At 51.2% G+C, this 22,850-nt stretch overlaps 1 protein-coding gene across 1 annotated transcript in view; it reads left to right on the top strand.

Moving 5' to 3' along the window:
- The window catches only part of ZCCHC14 (zinc finger CCHC-type containing 14), a 1,189,754-nt gene that overhangs the window by 625,998 nt on the left and 540,906 nt on the right, over positions 1 to 22,850 (top strand). Inside the window, exon 8 of the mRNA XM_069636185.1 lies at positions 18,906 to 19,170. Coding sequence (XP_069492286.1) covers positions 18,906 to 19,170 — 265 coding nt within the window. The remainder of the gene's footprint in view (positions 1 to 18,905; positions 19,171 to 22,850) is intronic.

The following is a 22,850-nucleotide window of genomic DNA, read 5'->3' on the forward strand; positions in this document are numbered from 1 at the left end:
CAACCAACCTACCTTGTCAGGCTGGAGTTACAACAAGGCCAGACTCATTGGGCCCACACCAGTGAAGCAACTAGGTCGCGTAGCGCCCACATCAACCGACTCACCCCTGCACCGAAGAGCAGGACGGATCGCACACAACACAAGAAAACAAGTTAAAGAGAGGACAAAAGGGGAAGGTTTGGTCCTCAAGGGAAGTGGGGGTCAAGCAACCAGAGACAATAGAGTTTAAATCTGGAAATCCTGTATTTCAGGCCCAGTCACCAGTCGAACAGATTCCAGGGAAGGGTTTGAGGGTGTGAGTGGTCCAAACAAGCTGAGTGGCGTCCCCATGGATATCAGGTGAGCGTTACAGTAGCCTATCTCCAAATTTAAAAACATTTGGAAGATAGCGACCTTCTCGGCTTGTGTCAGTTTGTTTTCAGACCGAGGCATGGAACGGAAACAGCCCTCGTGGATTGAAAAATCCAGATGGCTGGAGCTAAGGACAAGGGCAATCTGGCCATCCTGTTGGATTTATCAGCAGCGTTTGACCTCGTTGACCACCAAATCCTGACTGAACATCTCTCCACTCCGGCAGCATTTTCACCAAATGCCACCAGTTGGATCCAATCCTTCCTTACAAATAGAACCACTAGACTTTTTGCACCTACTGCAGCTGCTGATCCAGTCACCATCCACTGCGGAGTGCCTCCATGTTCCTGTGTTTCACCAACTTTTATAATATCTTCACTAAGCTCCTTTTTGATCGCTTTGATAACCTGGGTGTCAACCTGGGTGTCACCAACACAAATTATGCTGATGACACCCAGGTCCTCATCACACTCACTAGTTGCTACAAAAGAGATTCTGAAAAGCTAAATGAAATCGATCTTGAAATACAGGCCTGTATGGCTACACACAGCCTCTGCCTAAATGACGACAAGACAGAACTCTTGATCGTCGGCACCCGAGCCTGTCTGAACAAACTTGACCTCCGGTACAAATCATTTAACATTGATGGCAATATCATCAAAGTCGCCAAAGAGGTTAAAACCCTTGGCTTTTACTTGGACTCCACTCTCCCTCAAAAACAAGTGAACTCTACAGCCTCTACCACAGCATACACTAACAAATTAATCAACTCCTGCAAACCCTTTCTGTCAACTAATAGCTGCCTCACATTAGCCAGGGCCTTGACCTTATCTAAACTGGATTATTGTAACACACTATTCCTAGGCTCTACGGAGCATAACCTGAATAGATTACAAGTTCTCCAAAACAACGTTCTTTGCTGTGCCCTGAACATACCACGCTCTAGCCATATCTCCACCACCAGACGAGACTCTCACTGGTTACCAGTACGCGACAGAATTAAACTTCACACACTTATCATTACACACAAATGCTTGGCTAACACATCACCCCAATATCTGTCGGACAAATTCTCAAGGCGCCAATCGACCAGACCTACCAGATCCACCTGCCTGCACTGCCTCAATATACCTAAGTTTAAACTAATAATGGCAGTGGTTCGAACTTCCCAGTGCTAGCAGCCAAATGCTGGAACTCCCTCCCTACAGCCATTAGAGCAGAACACTCTTTTTGGACCTTTAGAGCCAAAGTGAAGGAATAGCTCTATGCCTAAGCAACCCCAGCTCACCTAGCTCAGCCCACCGACCGTTGCCACTCCTGAATTGAGCCTATCCTGGCCACCCACTGCACATTTACCTCTCTGCTCTATGTTCCACTCATGTTGGTCTCTTGGTAACCGTTCGCTTTGCTGTAGCCATTCTGACCACTGTATCCTGCAACTAGGACTGTCCTTTCATGCTACATTGACCACTGTGTAACTTGGTCTGTGTCACGTGACATGCCTTTTGATTATCGCCATTACTTCACTGACCACTATGTAACCTGGTCAAAATGCTGCACCTGTAACTGTAACAATTCTTCGAAGGGATTGTGTCCTCCGACGTATTCCTCATCTTAGATATATCCTTCCAGCTCTGCTGGCCTCGGAAAATTTTTTCAGTAGAGGGCGCTGCGCGTCGACGTCCCTCGAGTCGATGTCCCTCGACAGCCGCCGTATTGACGCTCGACGTCATCCTGCCCATAAAGGCCGCGCGCAGCGTCCGTTGCTCAGTTCCGTTTTTCCGCGCTACTCGGTGCCTCGGAATACCGTTGCTCAGTTATTAGTTTAATAAATACTATTTACCTCGAGTTATTCGATACCGTACTCGATGGCTTCCTCGTCGGAACCGACAACTCCTCGATCCGGCTTCAAAAAATGTCGAGATTGTGGAAAAAAGATGTCGTTGACCGATCCTCACAGAAATTGTCTGTGGTGCTTGGGAGTCGAACACCATTGTTCGGAGTGCGAGGACTGTATGTCCATGACAGCTAAGGCCCTGAAGGAGCGTAGGGGGAAGCTGGAGAAAGGTAAGACTTTTAAAGCTTCTTCTTCGTCGACGAAGTCGAGACATTCGTCTCCTCGTCACCATTCACGCTCCAGGTCTCGGAGTGGGTCTCTTCACTCCTCGAGATCGAAACACTCGAAGAGGAGACGTCGAAGATCTCCTTCTCCGTCTTCCTCTTCCTCTGTTTCGCCAAAAAGAATCCCTTGCCCCACGAAACATAGTTCCCGGGCTGAATGGGAGGAATTCAGAAAAAATATGATGAGCGTCTTCGAGAACGCGGCCTTGACCCCCTCGAAGACTGCCGAGAGCGATGCTCTGGTCGAAAGACCCGAAGGTCAAAAACGCCGCGAGTCGCAGTACCCGGCGAAAGAAACCTCTCGAGTGCGTCTCGAACCCTCGAGTAGGACTATGACCTCCAAACCTTCCTCGAAGGTTCCGTCGACGACGGTTCCGTCGACGTCGATGTCTTCGACGCCGTTGTCGAGGAGACCTTCGACACACGGGTCTGTCGACTCGACGCCGGCCTCGACACCGGCGTCGACGCCGAGAAAAGTCACGATGTCCACACATCCAGTGACGATCCCCAGGCCCTCGACGTCGATGGCGTCGAGTAGAATTCCAATTCTGTCGAGGTCCTCGAGGCCTCCACCTCTGTTTTCGACGCCACGCTCGAAGCCTTCGACGTCGGCGTCGACGACATCGACACTCTCGAGGCCAATTATGACAACGTCGGCACCCTCTGCCTTGGAAATGGGATTTACTCCCTTTATGAGTTCAGAACAATTGAGAACTATATCCTCAATTTTAGAAGAGGGTGATTTGTCTGAACAAGACACATTTGAGTTACAGGGACCTGTAACCCCGGTTAGAGAGGAATTTTCCTCTGAAGAGCGCAGATTAAAGGATCTTCATGATTCTTTAAATGAGGCAAGTGGGTTAGACACTTCCCCTGAGGTGGATTTTGCTAAACCAGACCCGGGGGAGCATGCTGAAACTCCCTACAGAGCCTTAATGGCCAGGATTACGGAGTTCATGGGGTGGTCTACACCTTCACAATCTTTTCAGCAAGATGACCTCACGGATATTCTTGATAAAGGCCCACAAGAAGATCCAGTGGTGCCCTTTCATAAAGCTCTTCAGAGAAAGATCATGACAAACTGGGAAACCCCAGATGTAATACCAGCAGTAAATAAAAAACTGTCTGCAAAATACAGGGTATCTTCCACAGACCCAGAGTTCTTGTCTAAACATCCATCCCCAGAAAGTCTGGTGGTACAAGCAGCATCCTCTACCGATGTCAAGACGGCTTATCCTACAGTCCCACAGGATAGGGACGATAAAAAGTATGATGCTATGGCAAAGAAAGTCTTTTCAGCATGTAGCATGGCGTTAAAGTCTGTTAATGCTACTTGCACCCTTGCTAGGTTCAGCCATACACTTTGGGAGTGTGCTTCTACAGCGGCTGACTGCATCCCGGAGGGAGAAGAAAGGGATGCGTTCCTGAATATTATACAGGACGGTAAAGACGCTATGTGCGAATCCCTCCAGACGGGCATTGATTCGGCTGACAGTATCAGCAGAGCAATGGTGGCAAGTACATCAACCAGGCGGTTCGCTTGGTTGAGAAAGTCGGGTTTTGCCCCAGATGTGCAAGCCAGGCTCTTGAACATGCCATTTGATGGCTCTTCTTTGTTCGGGAAAAAGGCGGATGACAGTTTAGAGAAACTGCAAACTTCAAAGGCAGCAGCAAAATCCCTAGGAGCTGCAATCCGTCAGACTCCTTTTCGTCCCACGGGAACCTCTGCGAGGGGCAAGTCCTTTCGCTTCTACTCCTCTTTCGGAAGAGGTAGAGGACGACCGACTCAAAGGGTCAAAGAAGAACTACCCGAGGTGGACGGGGTAGATACTCTAAAGCCGCAGCAACAGCAGGTGCCTCTTTACCATCGGCATCTGCATCAGCTGCCCCAAAACCACTCTGAGGACTCCCCTCACAGGACACCTGTAGGAGGCAGGTTGACTCAACATCTGACGGTATGGCAGGCTATCACGTCAGATGCTTGGTCATTGGAAACAGTCGGCCAAGGTTACTGCCTGCCTTTCCTACGTACACCTCAGAGTCATCCACCGGGGATCAGCTCTCAGAAAGTTCCAGATCCGCTCCTCTTGCAGGAAATTTCAGACCTGCTAGAGAAAGGTGCCATAGAACCGGTACCTGTAGCGGAGAGGAACAAGGGCTGGTATTCCCCTTACTTTCTCATTCCGAAGAAAGACGGAGGACTGAGACCCATCTTGGACTTGCGAGAATTGAACAAATTCCTCAGAAAAGACAAATTCAAGATGGTCACTCTTTCTCAGATCCTCCAGGCCCTTCAGTTCCAGGACTGGTTGGTATCTCTGGACCTTCAGGACGCTTATTTCCATGTGCCTATCCATCTCAAACACAGGAAATACCTGAGGTTCGCAATTGGCAACTCTCACTATCAATTTCGAGTACTGCCATTTGGGCTGACCTCCGCCCGAGGGTTTTCACCAAGTTAATGTCGGTAGTGGCTGCAAGTCTAAGGAGGGAAGGGATTCACGTCTACCCCTACCTGGACGATTGGCTGATCAGGGCTGTTTCTCCGGAGCAAGCTCAGATCCAGCTAAATCACGTGTGCTACTCCCTTCACAAACTGGGCTTCTCCCTCAATTTAAAGAAGTCTCAAATGATACCATCGCAGAGACTCCAGTTCCTAGGAGCGATCCTGGACACTTCCCTGGGAAAAGCCTCGCCACCATAGGTGAGGGCTCAAGATATTCTACAGATGGTTACCAAGTTCCAACATGCCCAACATCTCCCAGCCTTCGACTTTTTGAGGTTGCTGGGCCTCATGGCATCCTGCATTTTCCTTGTGCCAGAGGCTCGCCTGAGAATGAGATCCCTCCAGTGGGCACTGAGGACTCAGTGGTCACAATTCTCAGGGAGAATGACAGATCTTCTTCAGGTTCCCGGCAGGGTGGCTCGAGACCTTCAGTGGTGGGCCTGTCAGGAGAACATTCTGAAAGGAGAACAGTTTTGGCAACCCTGGCCGGAGATAACAGTAGTCACGGATGCCTCACTCACGGGGTGGGAAGCCCACGCCAACGACTTGACCATCAGCGGTCGTTGGTCTCCATCGGAGTCCAGACTACACATCAACCTGTTAGAGCTGAGAGCCATCAGACTTGCGTTGAAGGCTTTCCTGCCGGTTGTACAGGGGAAAAACGTCCTGATAATGACGGACAACACGGTGGCCATGCACTACCTCAACAAAAGAGGAGGCGTAGGATCACTACCCCTGTGCAGAGAGGCGATGCAGCTCTGGTTTTGGGCAATCCAAGAAGGAATCTCTCTATCGGCAGTTCACCTAGCCGGAGAGAAGAACTTGACAGCGGACGCTCTGAGCAGGCAGAACACAGTCTCCCACGAGTGGGAACTAGCTCAGGAAGTCCTTCAAGAGATCTTTGCCCTTTGGGGAACCCCTCAGGTAGACCTGTTCGCCACCAGCCTAAACAGGAAATGCGACCTGTTCTGCTCAAGGGAATTTCCTCCGAGAGGAGCTCTGGGAGACGCATTCATAGTGGACTGGGAGTTTCCGCTTCTGTACGCGTTCCCACCGGTCCCTGTCATTCCTCAAATGATCAGGAGGTTGAGAAGATTCCGGCGAACCATGATCCTAATTGCCCCGGATTGGGCCAGGAGAACGTGGTACCCGGACCTTCTAGACTTGTCCATCTGCCCTCCAATTCGACTTCCGCTCAGAGAGAATCTTCTCTCTCAGAAGGGAGGTCAGGTTCTCCATCCGGACATCAAAACCCTCAACCTACACGCTTGGCTTCTGAACGGCTGAGGTACAAGGATTGGGACCTCCCTGATGATGTTATGGAGGTGTTGCTTTCGGCAAGGAGGCCAGCAACTAAGTCTTTATACCGCTGCCGTTGGAACAGATTTTGCAGCTGGTGTAGAGAACAGAATATCGACCCATTTTCATGTGGTACTCCAATGGTTTTGTCCTTCTTACTATATTTGGCAAATTCAGGCCTTCAAGTTGGTACCATTAAGGGCTATCTCGCAGCGCTATCTATCTTTAAGCGGACTGCGGAGGAGCCATCCTATTTCAAATTACCCTTGGTAATACAGTTTCTAAAGGGGTTAACCAATGTTTATCCCCCAAGACCATTCCAAGTTCCCCTATGGGATTTAAACTTAGTACTAACTTTCCTGATGGGTACACCTTTCGAACCTCTCCATTCTTGTTCGTTAAGATTCCTTACCCTTAAGACTGTTTTATTAACAGCACTCACATCTGCTAGAAGGGTGAGCGAATTACAAGCTCTTTCTTGTAAACCCCCTCATACAATCTTTCACAAAGACAAGGTTGTCCTACAAGTGAAGCCTAATTTCCTCCCAAAGGTAGTTTCTGAGTTCCATATCTCTCAGAAGATTACCCTGCCATCTTTCTATCCTCCTCCTCACCCGGGGAAAGAGGAAGAGAGGTTACACAGACTAGACCCTAGGAGGGCTTTAAGTTTTTACATTAGTAGACTATCCAGGATAAGACAGGCAGACCAGCTATTTGTAGGTTACGCAGGTCACAAGCTGGGGTTACCTATAACTAAACAGACCATTTCCAGATGGATCATTCTAGCCATTCTGGAATGTTATAAACTGGCAGGGAAAGAGCCCCCTCAAAACCTTAGGGCTCATTCGACCAGAGGTATTGCAGCTTCATCGGCCCTCAAAAGAGGCGTGCCGGTTAAAGACATCTGTGCGGCCGCCACATGGTCGTCTGTCCATACCTTTTCACGTTTTTACAATCTGGATTCCTCCTCTAGTCAAGAGACTAGGTTTGGAAGGGCTGTACTACATTCTATTCATCAATAGAAGACAGCGTGAAGTCAGTACTCCCTCCTCCGAATATAGAATACTGCTATGGGAGCCTATCTAAGATGAGGAATACGTCGGAGGACACAATCCCTTCGAAGAACAAGTTACTTCTTACCTTGTAACGTTCTTTCGACGGGATGTTCCTCCGACGTATTCCTCATCGACCCTCCCATCCATCCCCGCAGTTCTACTTCCCTTGTTGTTGCAGCTTACGCTCCTTCAGGGTGATTAGTCTAGTCCAAACAGTAATACTGTGGGCTTCAAAACGGAACTGAGCAACGGATGCTGCGCGCGGCCTTTATGGGCAGGATGACGTCGAGCGTCAATACGGCGGCTGTCGAGGGACATCGACTCGAGGGACGTCGACGCGCAGCGCCCTCTACTGAAAAAATTTTCCGAGGCCAGCAGAGCTGGAAGGATATATCTAAGATGAGGAATACGTCGGAGGAACATCCCGTCGAAAGAACGTTACAAGGTAAGAAGTAACTTGTTCTTCTATGTCAAGCGCCCAGATATCTCAGGGTTAGGTGCGCTCTACAAATAATAAACTAAACTAAACCAAAGATCAATCGCCCACTTGGAGAAGGCCTTCTGGTCTCTGGCCATGGTGATGAATGCGATCTTGGACCAGAGCTTAAGAATTAGGGTATATATCTGGGGCTCACTGTTTGCCTTGTATGCGCGTTCGGCAGCGCATAGCGCTGCTGTCATTTGGACCTCCTTTTCAGCCAATGTTATCTTTTTGTGCGCCCATGTTGAGATGATTTGCCCCCCTAAAGAAGGCCTTAAATGGATCCCAGCACTGGAGTGCGGTAAAGCCGTCCACTACACGGTCTTGCCAGAACCCACCTAGATCTCGTTTCAAGAGGTCTACCATATCTGGGTACTGCAGAGCCATGAGATGTATTCTCTATGTGGGGGCCTTGTGTGGCATGTCCGTGATGTTGAGCTTTATGACACGGGAGCGTGATCATGGTGTCATAGGTAGTATCGTACATTTCTCTTCCATATGTATCATAGTGCACAGGAGCAGCTAGTAGTCGAGGCAGGAATAGCCTCGGTGGTGAATGGAATAAAACGTGTGTAATCTTTGGTGTGATCATGTACTTTTCTCCAAATGTCCACTATTTTAAGGTTTGCCATTAGAGACCAAGTACTCGCCCCTTTTTGGGATGCATCACGGACTGCAATTGCAAGGGGCTGAATCGATCTATACTAGGCTCTAGTGCCACACTTAAGTCCCTTCACCCCGCCCCCATCAACGTTCATAAGCCCATGAAAGTTGTAGCGAAAACATGTATGAAAAACCCAGGAGTATCGGTTGCGGGGTCATAAATATTGATGAGAGTGATACACTGACGGGAAAGCGGTCCTTGTATGAGGACAAATCGACCCTCTTTGTCAGCCACTGTGCTCAATATCGTGAGAGGGGCTCGCTGGTGGATTAGAATTGATACCCCTGTTCCTATGTGACGGGGAGTGGGCTGCATTCCTACCCAGCCTCTACAGTGTCGACGATTCACCTGCATCCAAATGCATTTCTTGCAAAAATATGATATCCCCCCTGTAGATCACGTAGCATATTCATTAGGCGCTGCTGTTTAATGGGATGGCCCAACCCTTGGACATTGAGGGTAATGCAGTTACGTGTGGTCATTTAATATTCAGAAGCTTGTCAAGCCTGCAGGGCACCCCCTCCCCCATAGGGGAAGCAAACCCACCCATTGTATATCACATCTGGAGATTTGGAGCGACTACCTAGCAGATAAGCCACCATAGGTTTCGACATGTGGTTTCCCTGTGTAACCATTATCCTCCCACCTCCCCACCCAACAGAATAAACATTGAAGCTCATTAACCCGGCTCCAGTACAACTTTTGAGAACCGGTAGAGCCAATGCGAGAAAGCAGGTGGGCAAAGCCTCCAAGCCAATGCCCCCGTTATCGCATGCTGACGCTCCCAATCTGGGAGCACTAGTCATGTAGCCATAGTATTACATCAGACTATGACAAGCAGTTAAAGCGCAAGGGGCCCAATGATGGCCTTCAGGTGTCAAGCTCTACATCGCGGTTCATCCCTGTAGGTCAACACCGGAGTCGTCTGTTGGTCAAGAAAGTGTCATTGCTACGGTAGGTGGCCAGTATTTTGAATGAGCTGCTGGAGCGCCATTGTCCCGGCTCTTGTTGAACTAGTGTACGCAGGCAAGCCGTGGGTCAGGCTGAGCTGTGCTGAAGATCATGAGTTGCGTGCCTGAGCATGCCTCATTTCACTGCTTTCCTGTCGAGGGTCCTGGCCACATGGTTTCCTCCCCGTTTTCTTCCAGCCATCCTGGGTCCTGGGATGTTTTTGCAGGCGCGGCACTGGTCGGGCTTCTTTCCTTTTGCAGTGCTCTTCCTTCCTCTGGGACATATTCAGTGGTAAACACATCTCGAAATGTCAAGAAGCGCCATGCTTCCTCCAGATCCTCAAGAGTGCCATTGGTGTGTCAGTTGAATACACCACACAGCTGGAAACTTGAGATAGTGTTTGTTCCGAGCCCTTCAACACATCGATTAGCAAATTAAAGGGTCGTCTGCGCTTGGATACCTCCAAAGAGTAGTCGTTGAAGATGTGTATGATAGCGTCGTCCAACCGTATGCCCCTGCCGCTCGGTGGGCTTTAAGAATCGACACTTTGTGTTGGAAATTCGACAAGCGCATCGTAATAGTGCACGGGCAGGCACCCGGGCTGGCTTGGGGCCCTGTTGGCCCTCTCAATGACACATGAGCGAGGGTTGCCGAGTTGAAGTTTGTCTTGCAGGAACCTGTAGATGTAACCTTCCAGATCAGACCCTCTAGTATTTTCGGGGAGACCGACCGCTCAGAGATTGTTGCTTCTTGATCTGTTCTCCTGGTCCTCCAACTTGGCCCCCAGGCGCTGGACCTCCTTGATGAGCCTATTTACTTCTGTAGCAGTATCATAATTATCCTCTAAAGTGCTGATACGCTGTTCATTGTCTGTGATCCTCTCGTCTTGAGCTTTCATTCCAGTATTCACATCTTGCATCTCCTTCTTTTTTTTTAAACTTCTTTTTATTATAAGCGTGGCAGCAAAACACAGGCGAACAGCGCCAGGCAGAAACATTGTAAAAGAACAGTGTACATAACGTAGGTATACAGAAGTTACTACACATATTGGACAATTGAAGAGCAAAATGCAGTAAGATCATGAAGAGGGGCATCAGGGAACTATGACTGGGCTAAGGACCCAAGCTGGCTGGGGGAAGCCGGGAAGGAGGGGGAGGCCTGAGTCTCGACTAGGTCAGAGATATAGGAGCGGAACCTGAGCCAAATATTTCTAGGTCTGGAATGTGTGGGTTGTAGGTGGGACCAGGTTTCTTCCGTATCAGAGGCCCACGTGACCGCTCTCAACCATTGGGCATGTGTGGGAGGGAAGGGGCGAAGCCAACAGAGCAGGATAGAGCGCACCGCGAGGACTAGGCAAAGACCAGCTAATTTCTTGGAGTCTCGGGGGAGGCCTGGGAGATCGTGAAAGACACATACCAGCGGGGAGAGAGCAATGGGCTGGTCTATCACAGCAGACACCGTCGAGCAGACAGCCTCCCAGAACCGAGCGAGGCGGGGGCAGGACCAAATCATGTGGATATAGTCGGCTTCATCCCGACCGCATCTGGGGCAGTTGGCAGGATAGTCGGTAGACATACGATGTAGTCTGATCGGGGTATGGTGGAATCTGTGAAGAACTTTGAATTGGATAAGTTTGAACCGAGAATTGAGAGAGACCCGCTGCGTGCGGTCGCATAGGTGGGTCCAACGATCATCGGACATCTCCACACCGAGGTCCGCCTCCCAGGCAAGTTTCAGTTTGGCAAAGTCTGGGATCGATCTGGACTGCAGCATGGTGTATAGCCTAGAGATCTTGCCTCTCCTAGGGGTGGGGGAAGTGAGCTCCTCAATTGCGGGGTCGTCAGGCGGTAATGCAGGGAATGTTTGGTAATGTCGTTTAAGGGTCTTTCGAAGGGATGCGTATTGAAGCCATACGCTCCGGTCTCTTCTCAGGGATAAGGGGAGGTCAGGCCACTCGACAAATATACCCTGGTCAAACACGTCGCGTAGCAGCTCGAAGCCCGAGTCCGCCCATCGGCGCACCGTTACCAATGGGACCCGCGGGACCCCGGGAAGAAAATTCCAAAGTGGGAGATTGCCATGGAAGGCATAGGCAGTCCCCAACAGATTCCACGTTTTTGCTAGTGCAACGGCTGTGCAGGCGACCGGGTTCTGCGAGTTCCGAGCCAAGGGGGCGGGTTGTAGCACCAGGGAGCGGATGTCTCGGTCAACTACTGCAAGCTTTTCAAGTCGGACGTGTGGGGCAGGATCCGTGGTATCAAACCAATAGGAGGTATATTGGATTTGTGACGCCATCCAGTATTTAAGAAAGTTAGGGGCACCGAAGCCCCCGTAAGACATGGGGGTGGAGAGGGTCCCGATTTTAAGGCGGACCGCGCCCGAGTGCCAGAGAAAAGAGTTCACGGTGCGGTCCAGGTCGCGGAAAAAGGCCCCCCCCCGGCCATAAGGGAACATTAGCGAACCTATAGAGCAGCTGGGGCAATACCACCATCTTCAGCAGGCCAATTCTGCCAGCCAGAGATATTGGGAGCTTGTCCCAAACCTGAATCTTGGCCGTCAAGTGTGTGAGATACTTCTGGTAGTTTTCATGGAATGTCCGCTCATGTTGGCGAGTCACCACCGTCCCAAGGTAAATAAATATGTCTTGGGCCCATGTGAAGCCGAAGGTGTCGGGAAGGTGAGAGGTACATTCCGTGAGTGGAAAGAGGGTGGATTTCGAACAGTTCACTTTAAGGCCAGAGATCTGGCCAAAACGGCTAATGTCTGCCAGTATAGGGGGTAAGTTGGCCGAAGGAGAGCGCACAAACAGCAACGCGTCATCCGCATAGAGGGACACTATATCCGTATGTCCCGCGGAGCGGAGACCTCTGTGAGCATGGAGTTGGCAGAGCATGTCGGCGAAAGGCTCGATTGCTATCGCAAAGACCAGGGGAGAGAAGGGGCATCCCTGTCTCGTTCCCCTGGCGATCTTGAAAAGGGGAGAATAGCGGTCACCAGTGCTGACCCTGGCAACCGGTTCAGAGTAAAGCAGTCTGACCCAGGAGATAAAAGAGGGGCCGAATTTACAGCACTCGAGGACTCGCCATAGATACCTCCATGAGACCGAGTCAAATGCCTTTTGCATGTCAAGTGCAACAGCCACAGCGTGTGTGTCGGGACTGATTCTATCGATAATGTTGAATAGCCGCCGCAAGTTCAGAGAAGTGGAGCGACCCGGGATAAAGCTGGCCTGGTCTGGATGGATAATAGATGGTAGAAGGGGAGCCAGCCGGAGAGCCAGAGCCTTGGCAAATATTTTGACATCGCAGTTTATGAGAGACAACGGGCGATACGAGCCGCACTGTGAAGGGGGTTTACCGGACTTAAGTAGCACTGCGATCGTGGCTTCACGGAGAGAAGGAGGGAGCACCCCAGCCCCAACGGACTCCTCCCAGAGAGCCAGCAAGTGAGGAAGCAGTTGTGACTTGAAGCGTTTATAGAACTCGACTGGGATACCGTCCGAGCCAGGTGCACGGCCCGAGGATAGGGAGTCAATTGCGGTCGAGAGCTCCTCCCGTGTGAGTGGGGAGTCAAGGGAACCCGCGGCCTCTGGGGACAGAGTAGATAGAGGGAGGGCATCGAGAAAGGAGTCAATCTCCGCCAACGAGACCTCATCAGCGTTGGAATACAGAGATTCGTAGAAAGTGAAGAATTCCCTATTGATCTCTTGTGAAGAGACCGCCATAGAGCCATCAGATCTCTCAACCCCGAGAATGTGCGGGGGCCCCGTCTCATGCCGGATCAACCTAGCTAGAAAGCGGCCGGGGCGCTCCCCCTCTCCATACCTCCTTGCCACGCCAGGGTTATCGAGGAATCTCTGCTCGCGGTCCGCAAGGGAACGGAAATTGTCCAGTTCCTCCCCAATGTTAGCGAGGTTACCAGAAGTAGAATGTAGTGAGCATGTAGCTTCCAGAGATGAAAGTCTAGATTCGCTGGTGGCAAGGTCCCTGCGGATCGACTTAAGGACCCAGTTCTCCTTAGACAGCGCAATCCCTCTAGTGTAAGCCTTGAATGACTCCCATAAGGTGGCGTGGGACGTTACCGAGCCCGTATTGGTCTCGAAGAACTCTTCAATCGACAGCTCGAGTTCGGAGCAAAACTCTGGGTCCAGTAGGGAAAGGGGTTTCAATTTCCAGTATCGGGTGCGGGCGGGATCGGGGCCCCAGTCTACTGTAATGGTGACGGGAGAGTGGTCAGAGAGGGTTCTCGGGAGGATCATTAGTTGTGTTACACTCTTGACTAGTATGTTAGAGATCACCCACCTATCAATACGAGAATAGGAGTCGTGAACCGAGGAGTAAAAAGAGTAGATGCGGGAGTCCGGGTAAAAGAACCTCCACGCGTCCACCATGACCAAGCGGGGAAGGGAGGACAGTGCCGCATAAGCCGCCCTGGAGAGGTGACGGGGCCTGGAACCCGATCTATCCAGAGCCACATCGAAGATCGCGTTAAAGTCCCCTCCCCAGAGGATTGGAACAAGGGGGAAGCCATCGAGAAGAGAGGTGACCTGCACATAAAATTCCGGGTCATCAAGGTTAGGGCCATAGATGTTCAGGAGGATCACTTCCTTATGGTGCAGCATGGCGTGAAGAAGTACATATCTACCCTGGGGGTCAATTGTCGAGGAGATGAGGGAAAATTGAAGGCTCCTATGAATGAGGGTCATGACTCCTCGGCTCTGGGAAGAATAATCAGTGAAAAACCTGTGAGGACCCCAGGACTTGGCAAAGCGCATGCAGTGTACAGAACGAGCATGCGTCTCCTGAAGGAAGAGAATCTTGGATCGGTGGCGCTCGGCCTGCAGCTGGAGCTGTCTCATCTTCCTATAGTTCCCCAGACCACGCACATTCCAGCTCATAAAGGTCAGGGCACTCTCAATCACAGTATGGCGGTATTAAGAATAAAGCAGAATGTCAGTGACCGAGAGGTCAAATTAACAGTTCCACGGGAACAGATCCAAAATGCCTCAGCGCAGTTCGCCTTTGCTGCCATCGCCACTTTTTCGATAACAAAAACCCAAACAACCCCAACATAGCCCACCCCCACCCACACCCCCCTCCCAATCAGAGGGATGATCAGCCCATCCCCTAGTGAACAAAACCAAAGCAGAGGCATCATCGCCTGGGGGTCTGAAGGCCCGACTGGCCGTAACGCTCCGGGTTGCAGCAGAGCAAATAGTACATGGGAGGCCCGTAATGGAAGAGAAATGCAGATTAGACAAAGTACTTGCCAAAGGAACTACGGGCGAGCCCTGAGGTTTGAACTGAGCAAGCAGGTTGCGGGATAAAGGATTGACATGGACCCGGTTCCGGGAGGGCGAGAGGACCCATGCGCCTCCCGTCGGGGACCAAGGATCACCGCTGTGCCGAGATAAGGGGAAAGGGATCAGCCAGGAAAGTGTTCATCAATGAATTTGGAGGCCTCCTCTGGAATCGTGAAGAACAACACCTGATTGGCGTGCTCTATGCGAAGCTTGGCGGGATAAAGCATAGCATATTTGATGGAGTGATCTCGTAGCATGCGTTTCACTGCCTGGAAGGTCTTGCGTTCCCGCTGGACCGCGGTCGAGAAGTCGGGGTAAAGATGGATCCTAGCACCGCCCAGAAGTAGCTCACCCTTGAGTCGCGCAGCCCTGAGGAGGGCGTCACGGTCGCGGTAGTTTAATACGCGGGCTATGATGGGTCGAGGAGGGGCACCAGGCCTAGGTTTCGCCACCAGGGCGCGATGAGCCCGCTCAATTGCGAAGTGTGGAGAGAGCTCAGGCTCGTCAAGGAGCGACAGAAGTGTGCGTTGAACAAAGTCCTCCATCGGCTCATGAATTTCATCCTCGGGGACCCCGATGATGCGAAGGTTATTGCGCCTCGAGCGAGATTCCAAATCTTCATTTTTCTTTTCCACCTCAGTGACTCGGTTGGAGAGAGCGACGACCTCAGTGCGAAGAGCCCCCAGCGCATCCTCAGCGGAGCCAACCCGCGTCTCGACCTCCAATACACGGCTGTCCGTCCTCTCTATGTGGGCCTTAATAGAGGATATGGTACCGTTCATGTCGTCAAGTTTGGAGTGGAGAGCGGTGAAACTCTCACGTATAAAATCCATCATGTTCCGGGGGTCCGGGGATGTGTCGAGGGGGGCAACGGAGGCCGGTTCGGTGGCCTCCTCAGATGGCTTCCCCGCAGCCCTAGCAAACATATTGATGGAGCTCTGCTTCCTCGCACCTCCCTTGGTCATCCTGGCTTTTACGTGTATCAGGTAGAGAGAAGAGGGAGAGATGAGAGCCAGGTATTAGAGCCAAAAAGCGTCCTCCGGGATATCGGAGCCAATGCGTGCACCGGGGCAATGTAGGTAAGGAGCAACCAGTGGGCTCACCCCGAGTCCGGGGGGCGAAGAGTAGAAGTTGTGGCCCTTCTAGGGCTGGAGGGTAGATGTCACCAAGGTAGGCGCAGTGGGCACAAGCGCGCACCGGCGATGCGGCACACAGTGGCAGGTGCGCAGTTCAGGGAATCCTGTGGAGGCAGTTACGTGGTGTGTTCACCAGCGCCGCAGCCCAGGGCGCAGGCAGCCCGGGGGGAGATGGAGCGCGGCCCAGCGGGCCCCAGTGGCTAGGTCGGCGCAGCCGCCTCCCAGCAGGAGTTAGCGGCGTAGAAAGAGAGGCAGGGGGGCAGCGGCGCCAGCACAGAGGAGACACCCGCAGGGTATATTAGGTGCGAGCGATCCAGCCGGGACCACAGCGGTCAGGCGCAGTCCCCCCCCCCGCGCCTCCCCTACCTCCAAGCCGCCACGGAGTCGAAGTGGCCCCTCGGGACACAGACCAAGGGCCCGGGGCCAGTCGGTGCCCGCGAGCCGCGCCAGGCAGGAGAAGAAGCAGACGGTCCGAAGAGGTCTCGGCTGAGCGGTCCACAGGAATGAGGAGAGGCCCGGCTGGCCACAGTAATCCGGCGCGCCTCGCCGGGCGGGCGCCCCTCCCCCAAGCGGCCCGCAGCGCCGCGGCCTCAGGTCAGAAGAGGGCCGCCGGAGCCGCGGGGCGGGGAGGGCGGAAGGCTGCAGCCGCAGGAAAGGAAGAAAGGCGCAGCCCCGTCTACAGGGCTCGCAGCGGCCCCAGGCCGCGTCCGGTCACGGCAGTAGTGCTCCCGAAGGATCGGGTGAAGGAGGCAAGTCCGCAGGTGGCGTCGGGCAGAGGAAAACAGGATCGAACGCTCTGCTGGCCCGGAGCACGGCGTTTAGGCGGCCATCATGATCGCCGCGCAACAGCGCCCCCCTTGCATCTCCTTCTTAATATCCTGCACAGTTGCATTGGTCTATTGCGTTTGTTGGCCTATAACCTTCATCTCGATCAGGATCGACTGAACCTGGTTTTGGATACCCATCCTCAGGTGCCCCCTGATCAATCTGCAGAGTGGAGTGCTGATGGGGTTACTGTCTTCCCCGCTGCCCGATTCTAGATGTACCAGCACCCGTTGCATGCCCTTGCGTCTTTGACATGCTGTTACCGGCCGGAAGGTCCTCTCTGATGTGCATGGCATAGAATTGTTTCTGGAGGCACAGTGGTTGCAGTTAGAGGGGACCCGGCAAAACTTGCTTATAGGCCACATACTAGCCGCCCATTCTTCCATCTTGGTGCTGGTGCCAGCTATTACACTTTGGTTGGAGTCCACTGGTGTATCATCCACTAATTCGGCTTTGGGATCAGTTTAGCATCCATAGGTGCACTTTTGTCAAGAAGTGGGTTATTCTGGCAGAAATCGGCTGTCACGCATATGCCCTGTTTCACATGGACCACTGCGCCAGGCTCCTCGAGTAATGTATTGCGATTTCCCTAATGCGGCACTATGTGACACCACCTCAACATTGGCGTCTGCTTCGCATCCAGGGGAGCGCTCTATATAGGTTGTAGGTTATTCAGGCGTAGGCCAGCAGTCATGTGTACCCAGGCTGTAGCTCATATGCCCCACTTCACATTGTACCCTATGCCTGGGTCACCATGTCCTGAATTGACCTTTTCAGCATAGCCCCTCCATATGGCTTCTTAGCATTGCAGGCAAACAGTGACATGCAGTTGATGGATCCACTGCAGAGGTGCACGTTAGCCGCCTGCCTGCATTTATGCTGCATTGGTCCGTGAGCTAGGAGCTCCCCCACCTCCTCTCTAGCGGGCCTGTGCTCCACAGCACACTGCGGCCTTAGGGCGTCCGGTCCCGGCGTGCAAGTGCGGATCGCTCATGGAGGAGGGGGGCAGGCGCACTCGCTGTAACCCACCTTGTTCTCTGGGTCGCCGGTGCAGCTTCCCTGGCATATTGGGGTCGAGGTAGGCTCCTTTAACGGTGGAGCCGTCGATGGTCCGTGTTCCCCCACACCTGCCAACCACCTCGAGGCTCCAGCACCAGCTGTCCACCTAAGTGCGGCTGCAGGGGGAAAGAGTGTTCACTGCAGCAGCCCGCGGAAGTTGCCCCCCACCCCCGACTCTGTCATCAGCGGCCTCGCCACATGGAAGGCGTCCCGGCCTTTCCACAGCACCGGGAGCATTCAAACTTCGTCGGCCAGCTCCTCACATAATCCGATGCAGCCTAAGAGCACTTGATGGTCAGCTCAACGGCGTTAAAAGGGATCTATCAAGCACTTTTTAGCTCGCCATCCTGGAGCTTTATCACCTGGCGGCCATATTGCTCGGGCTCTTGAGCACCTCCCCCCCCCCCCCACCTTTAATAACTTTCACTTCAAAAACCCTCCCCTACTTGACCACGGATTACACCTTTCGTCCGCACCTCGAAACTCAAATGAGAATAAACCTTCGCACTTAGCAACATTTTAGAATCCCCCCTGTTCTACAAGTTTTATTCGCCTCTCTAAAGCTACTCCCCAGCTCTTGACTAGGAGGAAGATCTTGCGCATCAGAAAGAATGCCAATGGTAAGTAATTTGTTCTTTAACAAAATGAACCACTACAGTAAGTCATTTTACCAATGGATTATTCCTAGTTCGGTTTTAATTATTTCACTAACTGTGTTTGGCCTCTTTCCATTGTAGAAAGCTGGTTGTGTTACAGCTTAAAACATCAAATAATGTTTATGAAACATTGCTTGTTTTTAGGCCACAAAATTTGTTTTTGGCACTAACCATTGACGAGTGAGAAATGTTGTGTGTGCTTGTGAAGAATTGGCCTTCAGGTTAAAGGGAAAGTAATTTTAATTACTGGCTAGTAGTTTGCAGCCTGATATTTTGGTTCCTGTTGTATTGCTGTGTAATAAGATGGTACTTCCAGCCCATTATTGTACATAGGATTGAAACTGGTAATAGTAACATCTGGAATTTACAACACTGCAAAACTACAGATTTTATCTAACAAGTGCTAGACAAAAAAAGCATAGATTTTTATAGGGTTGAGCCTGAGTCGTGCATAACATTTTCTAGCTCTTAAACTGTCATTTTTTCTGTTTGTCAATAGGCCCATATGTGGTGTGGCAAGTATTCAGTCTTCCCAAAGTAGCACATCACAGCACACCACTCCTGGAGTTCCAGTTTCCCCTTACTCCCATTTAGGGACCTCTGGCTCATTACCTTACCGCTCCCAGATGGAAGCTTCATCACTACAAACCTCTCCCAATCTGCAGAGCCCTCAGACCCAGGAGCAACAAGAGATTTTAGAATGGCTGAGAAAACTGCGCTTGCACAAGTACTACACTGTCTTTAGTCAGCTGTCAATGAAGAAGGTATTCAAATTATTTTCTCTTTATCTACATGTATAAAATGTCTGTTTAATACACGTCATAGGCGGATTGCCCATCCCATTGCTATTAAATGTCCTTAAAGCTGATTACTTACTTATTCTCCAGTTGTTTACTCACACTTATCGTAATGCTGCTAACTACAATGCTCCCATGGCCTTTTTGCCAGGAATCTATTTGTCTTGCAAATGGAGGATTTTAAAATCAATCTGTTCCTTAATAGGGAGCCAGTGGGAATTTCTGCATAGAGATGAAATTACAGCCGTTTTGGGGACTTTAAAGATGAGCCGTTCCTCTGCGTTCTGACCTCCCGGAAAGCGACAGTTAATGCCTTCTAGTGTACTATTAACATAGTCTAGTCTGGAATTGATTAGTTCCCCACCACGGTTGAATTATATTGCTGCAGAACGTATGGTAGTGCCAGTCATAAAAGACGAGGTGCATGAAACGCTGATTGTACCTTGGCACTGACCTGTTGGTCACATCCCATATTTTATTGCCCGATACACACTAAATTCTGAATTTTAGGGACATAATCCAGTCTGGTTCCCATTAAGCAGTGAGGCGAAGGACACTTCGCTTGATTCACCAGGACGTGTTTGTAACCAAACAGAATCACCTCTTTTTTGTTTGGGTTCAATTGAAGCTGAATATGGGACATCCATTACCCTACCTCCTTAAGGCAGAGGACTATCATACTCGTACCCGTCCCCTTTTCTCTATCCTGTTTTGGCGTCACCCATATAGGGATGGTACAGAACCTTTGGCTATAAAAAATTAGCTTCCCCTTTAATTATGTATAGCACACGGGGCGTGACCTGTGGCGTGGACACGCCTACCAGCCCTGCCACCCGTGACATCACTAAAGTCCCTTTTTCCGCTCAGATGGGAACAAACAAGGCAGCTTGCACTGACATTCTATTGTTGGTGCCTCGCTTCCTTCCCCAAACTCTTTTTTTTAAAAAAACATTGTGTTCACTGTCCTTCGGTGCCTCGTCTCCCCGGCACATGTTGGCCATGGGAGGCTTTACCCGGTGCGCCTCATGCGACCATTCCTTTTTGGCATTGGATCCCCATGCACTTAGTCTTGAGTGCCTGGGGGAAGATCACAGTTGGGACACGTGTGCAGCGTCTGGCGCCCAGGCGACAAGATCGCTCAGGAATCGGTTGTCCAGGTGGAGAGGGATTTCAACAGGTCATTGCCACATCACCTCAAGAACTTCGTGGCCAAGTAATTGAAACACAAGAAGGTAAGTCCATTGTTATCAAAGGCACCCCGCACAGCGACTCCTTTGTGTGAACCTCTTCAGCTGAGAGGGGGGTCAGTCAGACTCTTTCACTGGTCTGAGGCTCCTAGAGCTACTGCCATACGCGCAGATGAGCTTAGTGGCCCTCCTAGGCCTGGCAATGAGAGGCGATGCAGCTCTTAATCCACACTGAGGTGTGAGGGGACCACTGGCTCTGAAATCGGGCATATGCCTGAGGGGACGGCTGTACGTTAGAGTACAACAGTCTCAGGACTGAGCGCCTACCAGAGTTCCCTCCAAGGTATGCTATACCAGCACAGGGCAACCAGAGGCCTACCATTACTACTACGTCTATGGACCCTGCGCCGGACGCCAGCTTCCCGCACATTCCTCAAGGCTCTTGTGGAAGGACCCAAAACAGCAGCCAAGCATGCTTTGGATCCCTTGTAGCCTGAGGACAACCTGTATGGACAGTAGGCCACAAGCAGTGTCCTCTCCATCAGAGTGGACTATGCAGTCCTTTTTCACCAGGGGGGTTGGTCCCCCCCAGGCGTATGTGTACACCAGTCAAATGTAGTGTACCCCATTCAGGTGCCACAAATCAGCTAGCGGGTAGGAAGACCTAGCACTTCTGAAGGCCGCGCCCTACCTCCTGCCCCACAGCCTAACCAGGGGACCTGCGAATACAGTTTTTTTTGAAAGATTTCTGTCACTCATGAAATCTCAGCAGATGGCGTGTTACCTGAGGTATTTAATCAAAGATGTCATCCCACAAATGCTGCCTCTGCAGGGGTTCCATTTGCAGTTTAATCAGGGACCAGGGCAAGGGCCTTCTCTTTAGCATGCAATGGAGGTGCCCCCTCCTTTACCTGTGCCGATCCCTCAACCCCCTGCCCCTCACCCACCCCTCCACCACTGCAGGTACCAGCGCCAATTGTGCCATCTGCTCATGGCAATGACCAGCTGGGAGAACTCCTATGGGCACAGGCTCGTGCTCCAGATTCTCCGCCCAGCCCACAGGATGATGTGGGGGCCCATAATGACGACGATGACAAGACTTCTGCATCCACCAACTTTTTTCATTGTCGGTTGCAGGGACGTGCAGCCTTTCTTGGGGTTCTGCAACTGGAGCAAATGCAACAAGAACCAGGGGTGCTAGTGGAGATAATGGATTTGAGATTAGCAGGCATGTCAGGCATTCCGCTCCAAAACGATGTGGTTACGTTTGCTAAAGAAGTATAGGAAAAAAGCGGTCCAATTCTCAGCATAATAAAATGTGGGATGCACGCTTTATCGAACTCCTAAGCGATCACATACTGCTTTCAGCACGTCCGTAAGCCGCACTCTGCAGTGGTGATGGCAGCATCCATTTATTCCAAACCTTACAGTTCCTCAGTTGCAACTTCCACGCCCAGTTGTTTGTCAAAGAATGACAAACTGTTGGAAACCTTCAGGAGGAAAGTATATCTTAGTGCACAGGCTTACATCACAGGCAGGCCAACGCTGATGCCATGCTGGCAGCAGCAGACCAAAAGTTGTGGAGGGAGATCAGTGACTTCCAGCATGACTTGCCACTGGACAATCAGGCTTCCTTTAAAGCTGGCTTATCAGAGGCTAAAATTATTGTGCAAGACCTCCTAGGGTTTACTGTCTCTCCCATAGACACAGAAAGCAAGGGGCATCTTTGTGGGGTGGATGCATGCTAGGATCTTGGCGGATGTTCAGGATAGAATATTCAACCTGCCGCTCGTGGGCACGGAATTGTTCTATTCCTCCACGGATGATGAGTTGACATAGAAAAAAACATTGACTCAAACAGCTAAATCTCTGGCTATTGGGAGGTAGGCATGGTATCAAAAGGTAGTCCCAGACACAAGGAAGCAAGTTTGTAAAACATGTATTACTTGAAAAGGGGTTGGAGACTTCTTACTGGCCCGATTTCCAAATGGGAGTAGTCGACCATTAAACTAAGTCAAAAGGTAGTCAAATGCCTGTCAGTCAAAATAATAAAGATGTCTGTTTCAAACCTATGCTTGCCCTCACTTTCCTCTTGAACACTAATGTGTAAAGGATTGGATCAAAATAATATCAGGATGGTGGAATTTGGCAGCTTAGTTTGCGTGACTTCAGTCTGTGCAGTCTTCTCTACCTTCTAAGTGATCCTTGGGCTGTCTTTGCTGCCAGCTGCAGTGTGGGCGGACTTTTGTTTAAAAACCCAGCAATACCGCAGAGCGGCCGCTGAGTTTTCGTGACTGCAGTCTGTGCTGTGCCGCGCTGAACAGGCCCCCTGGAATGGAGGAAGGATGGTGTCTTTGTAGCTCTAAACCGCGGCGCGAGGAAGAAAGGAACTCTGAGCTTTCCAAAACACTCCCACTGCGAATATGGACACCAGGTGAAACTGACGAGCAAACCGCAGGT

Source organism: Ambystoma mexicanum, chromosome 1q (genome assembly GCF_040938575.1).
Source record: "Ambystoma mexicanum isolate Mex_15411 chromosome 1q, UKY_AmexF1_1, whole genome shotgun sequence".
In the NCBI taxonomy this organism is placed as follows: domain Eukaryota; kingdom Metazoa; phylum Chordata; class Amphibia; order Caudata; family Ambystomatidae; genus Ambystoma; species Ambystoma mexicanum.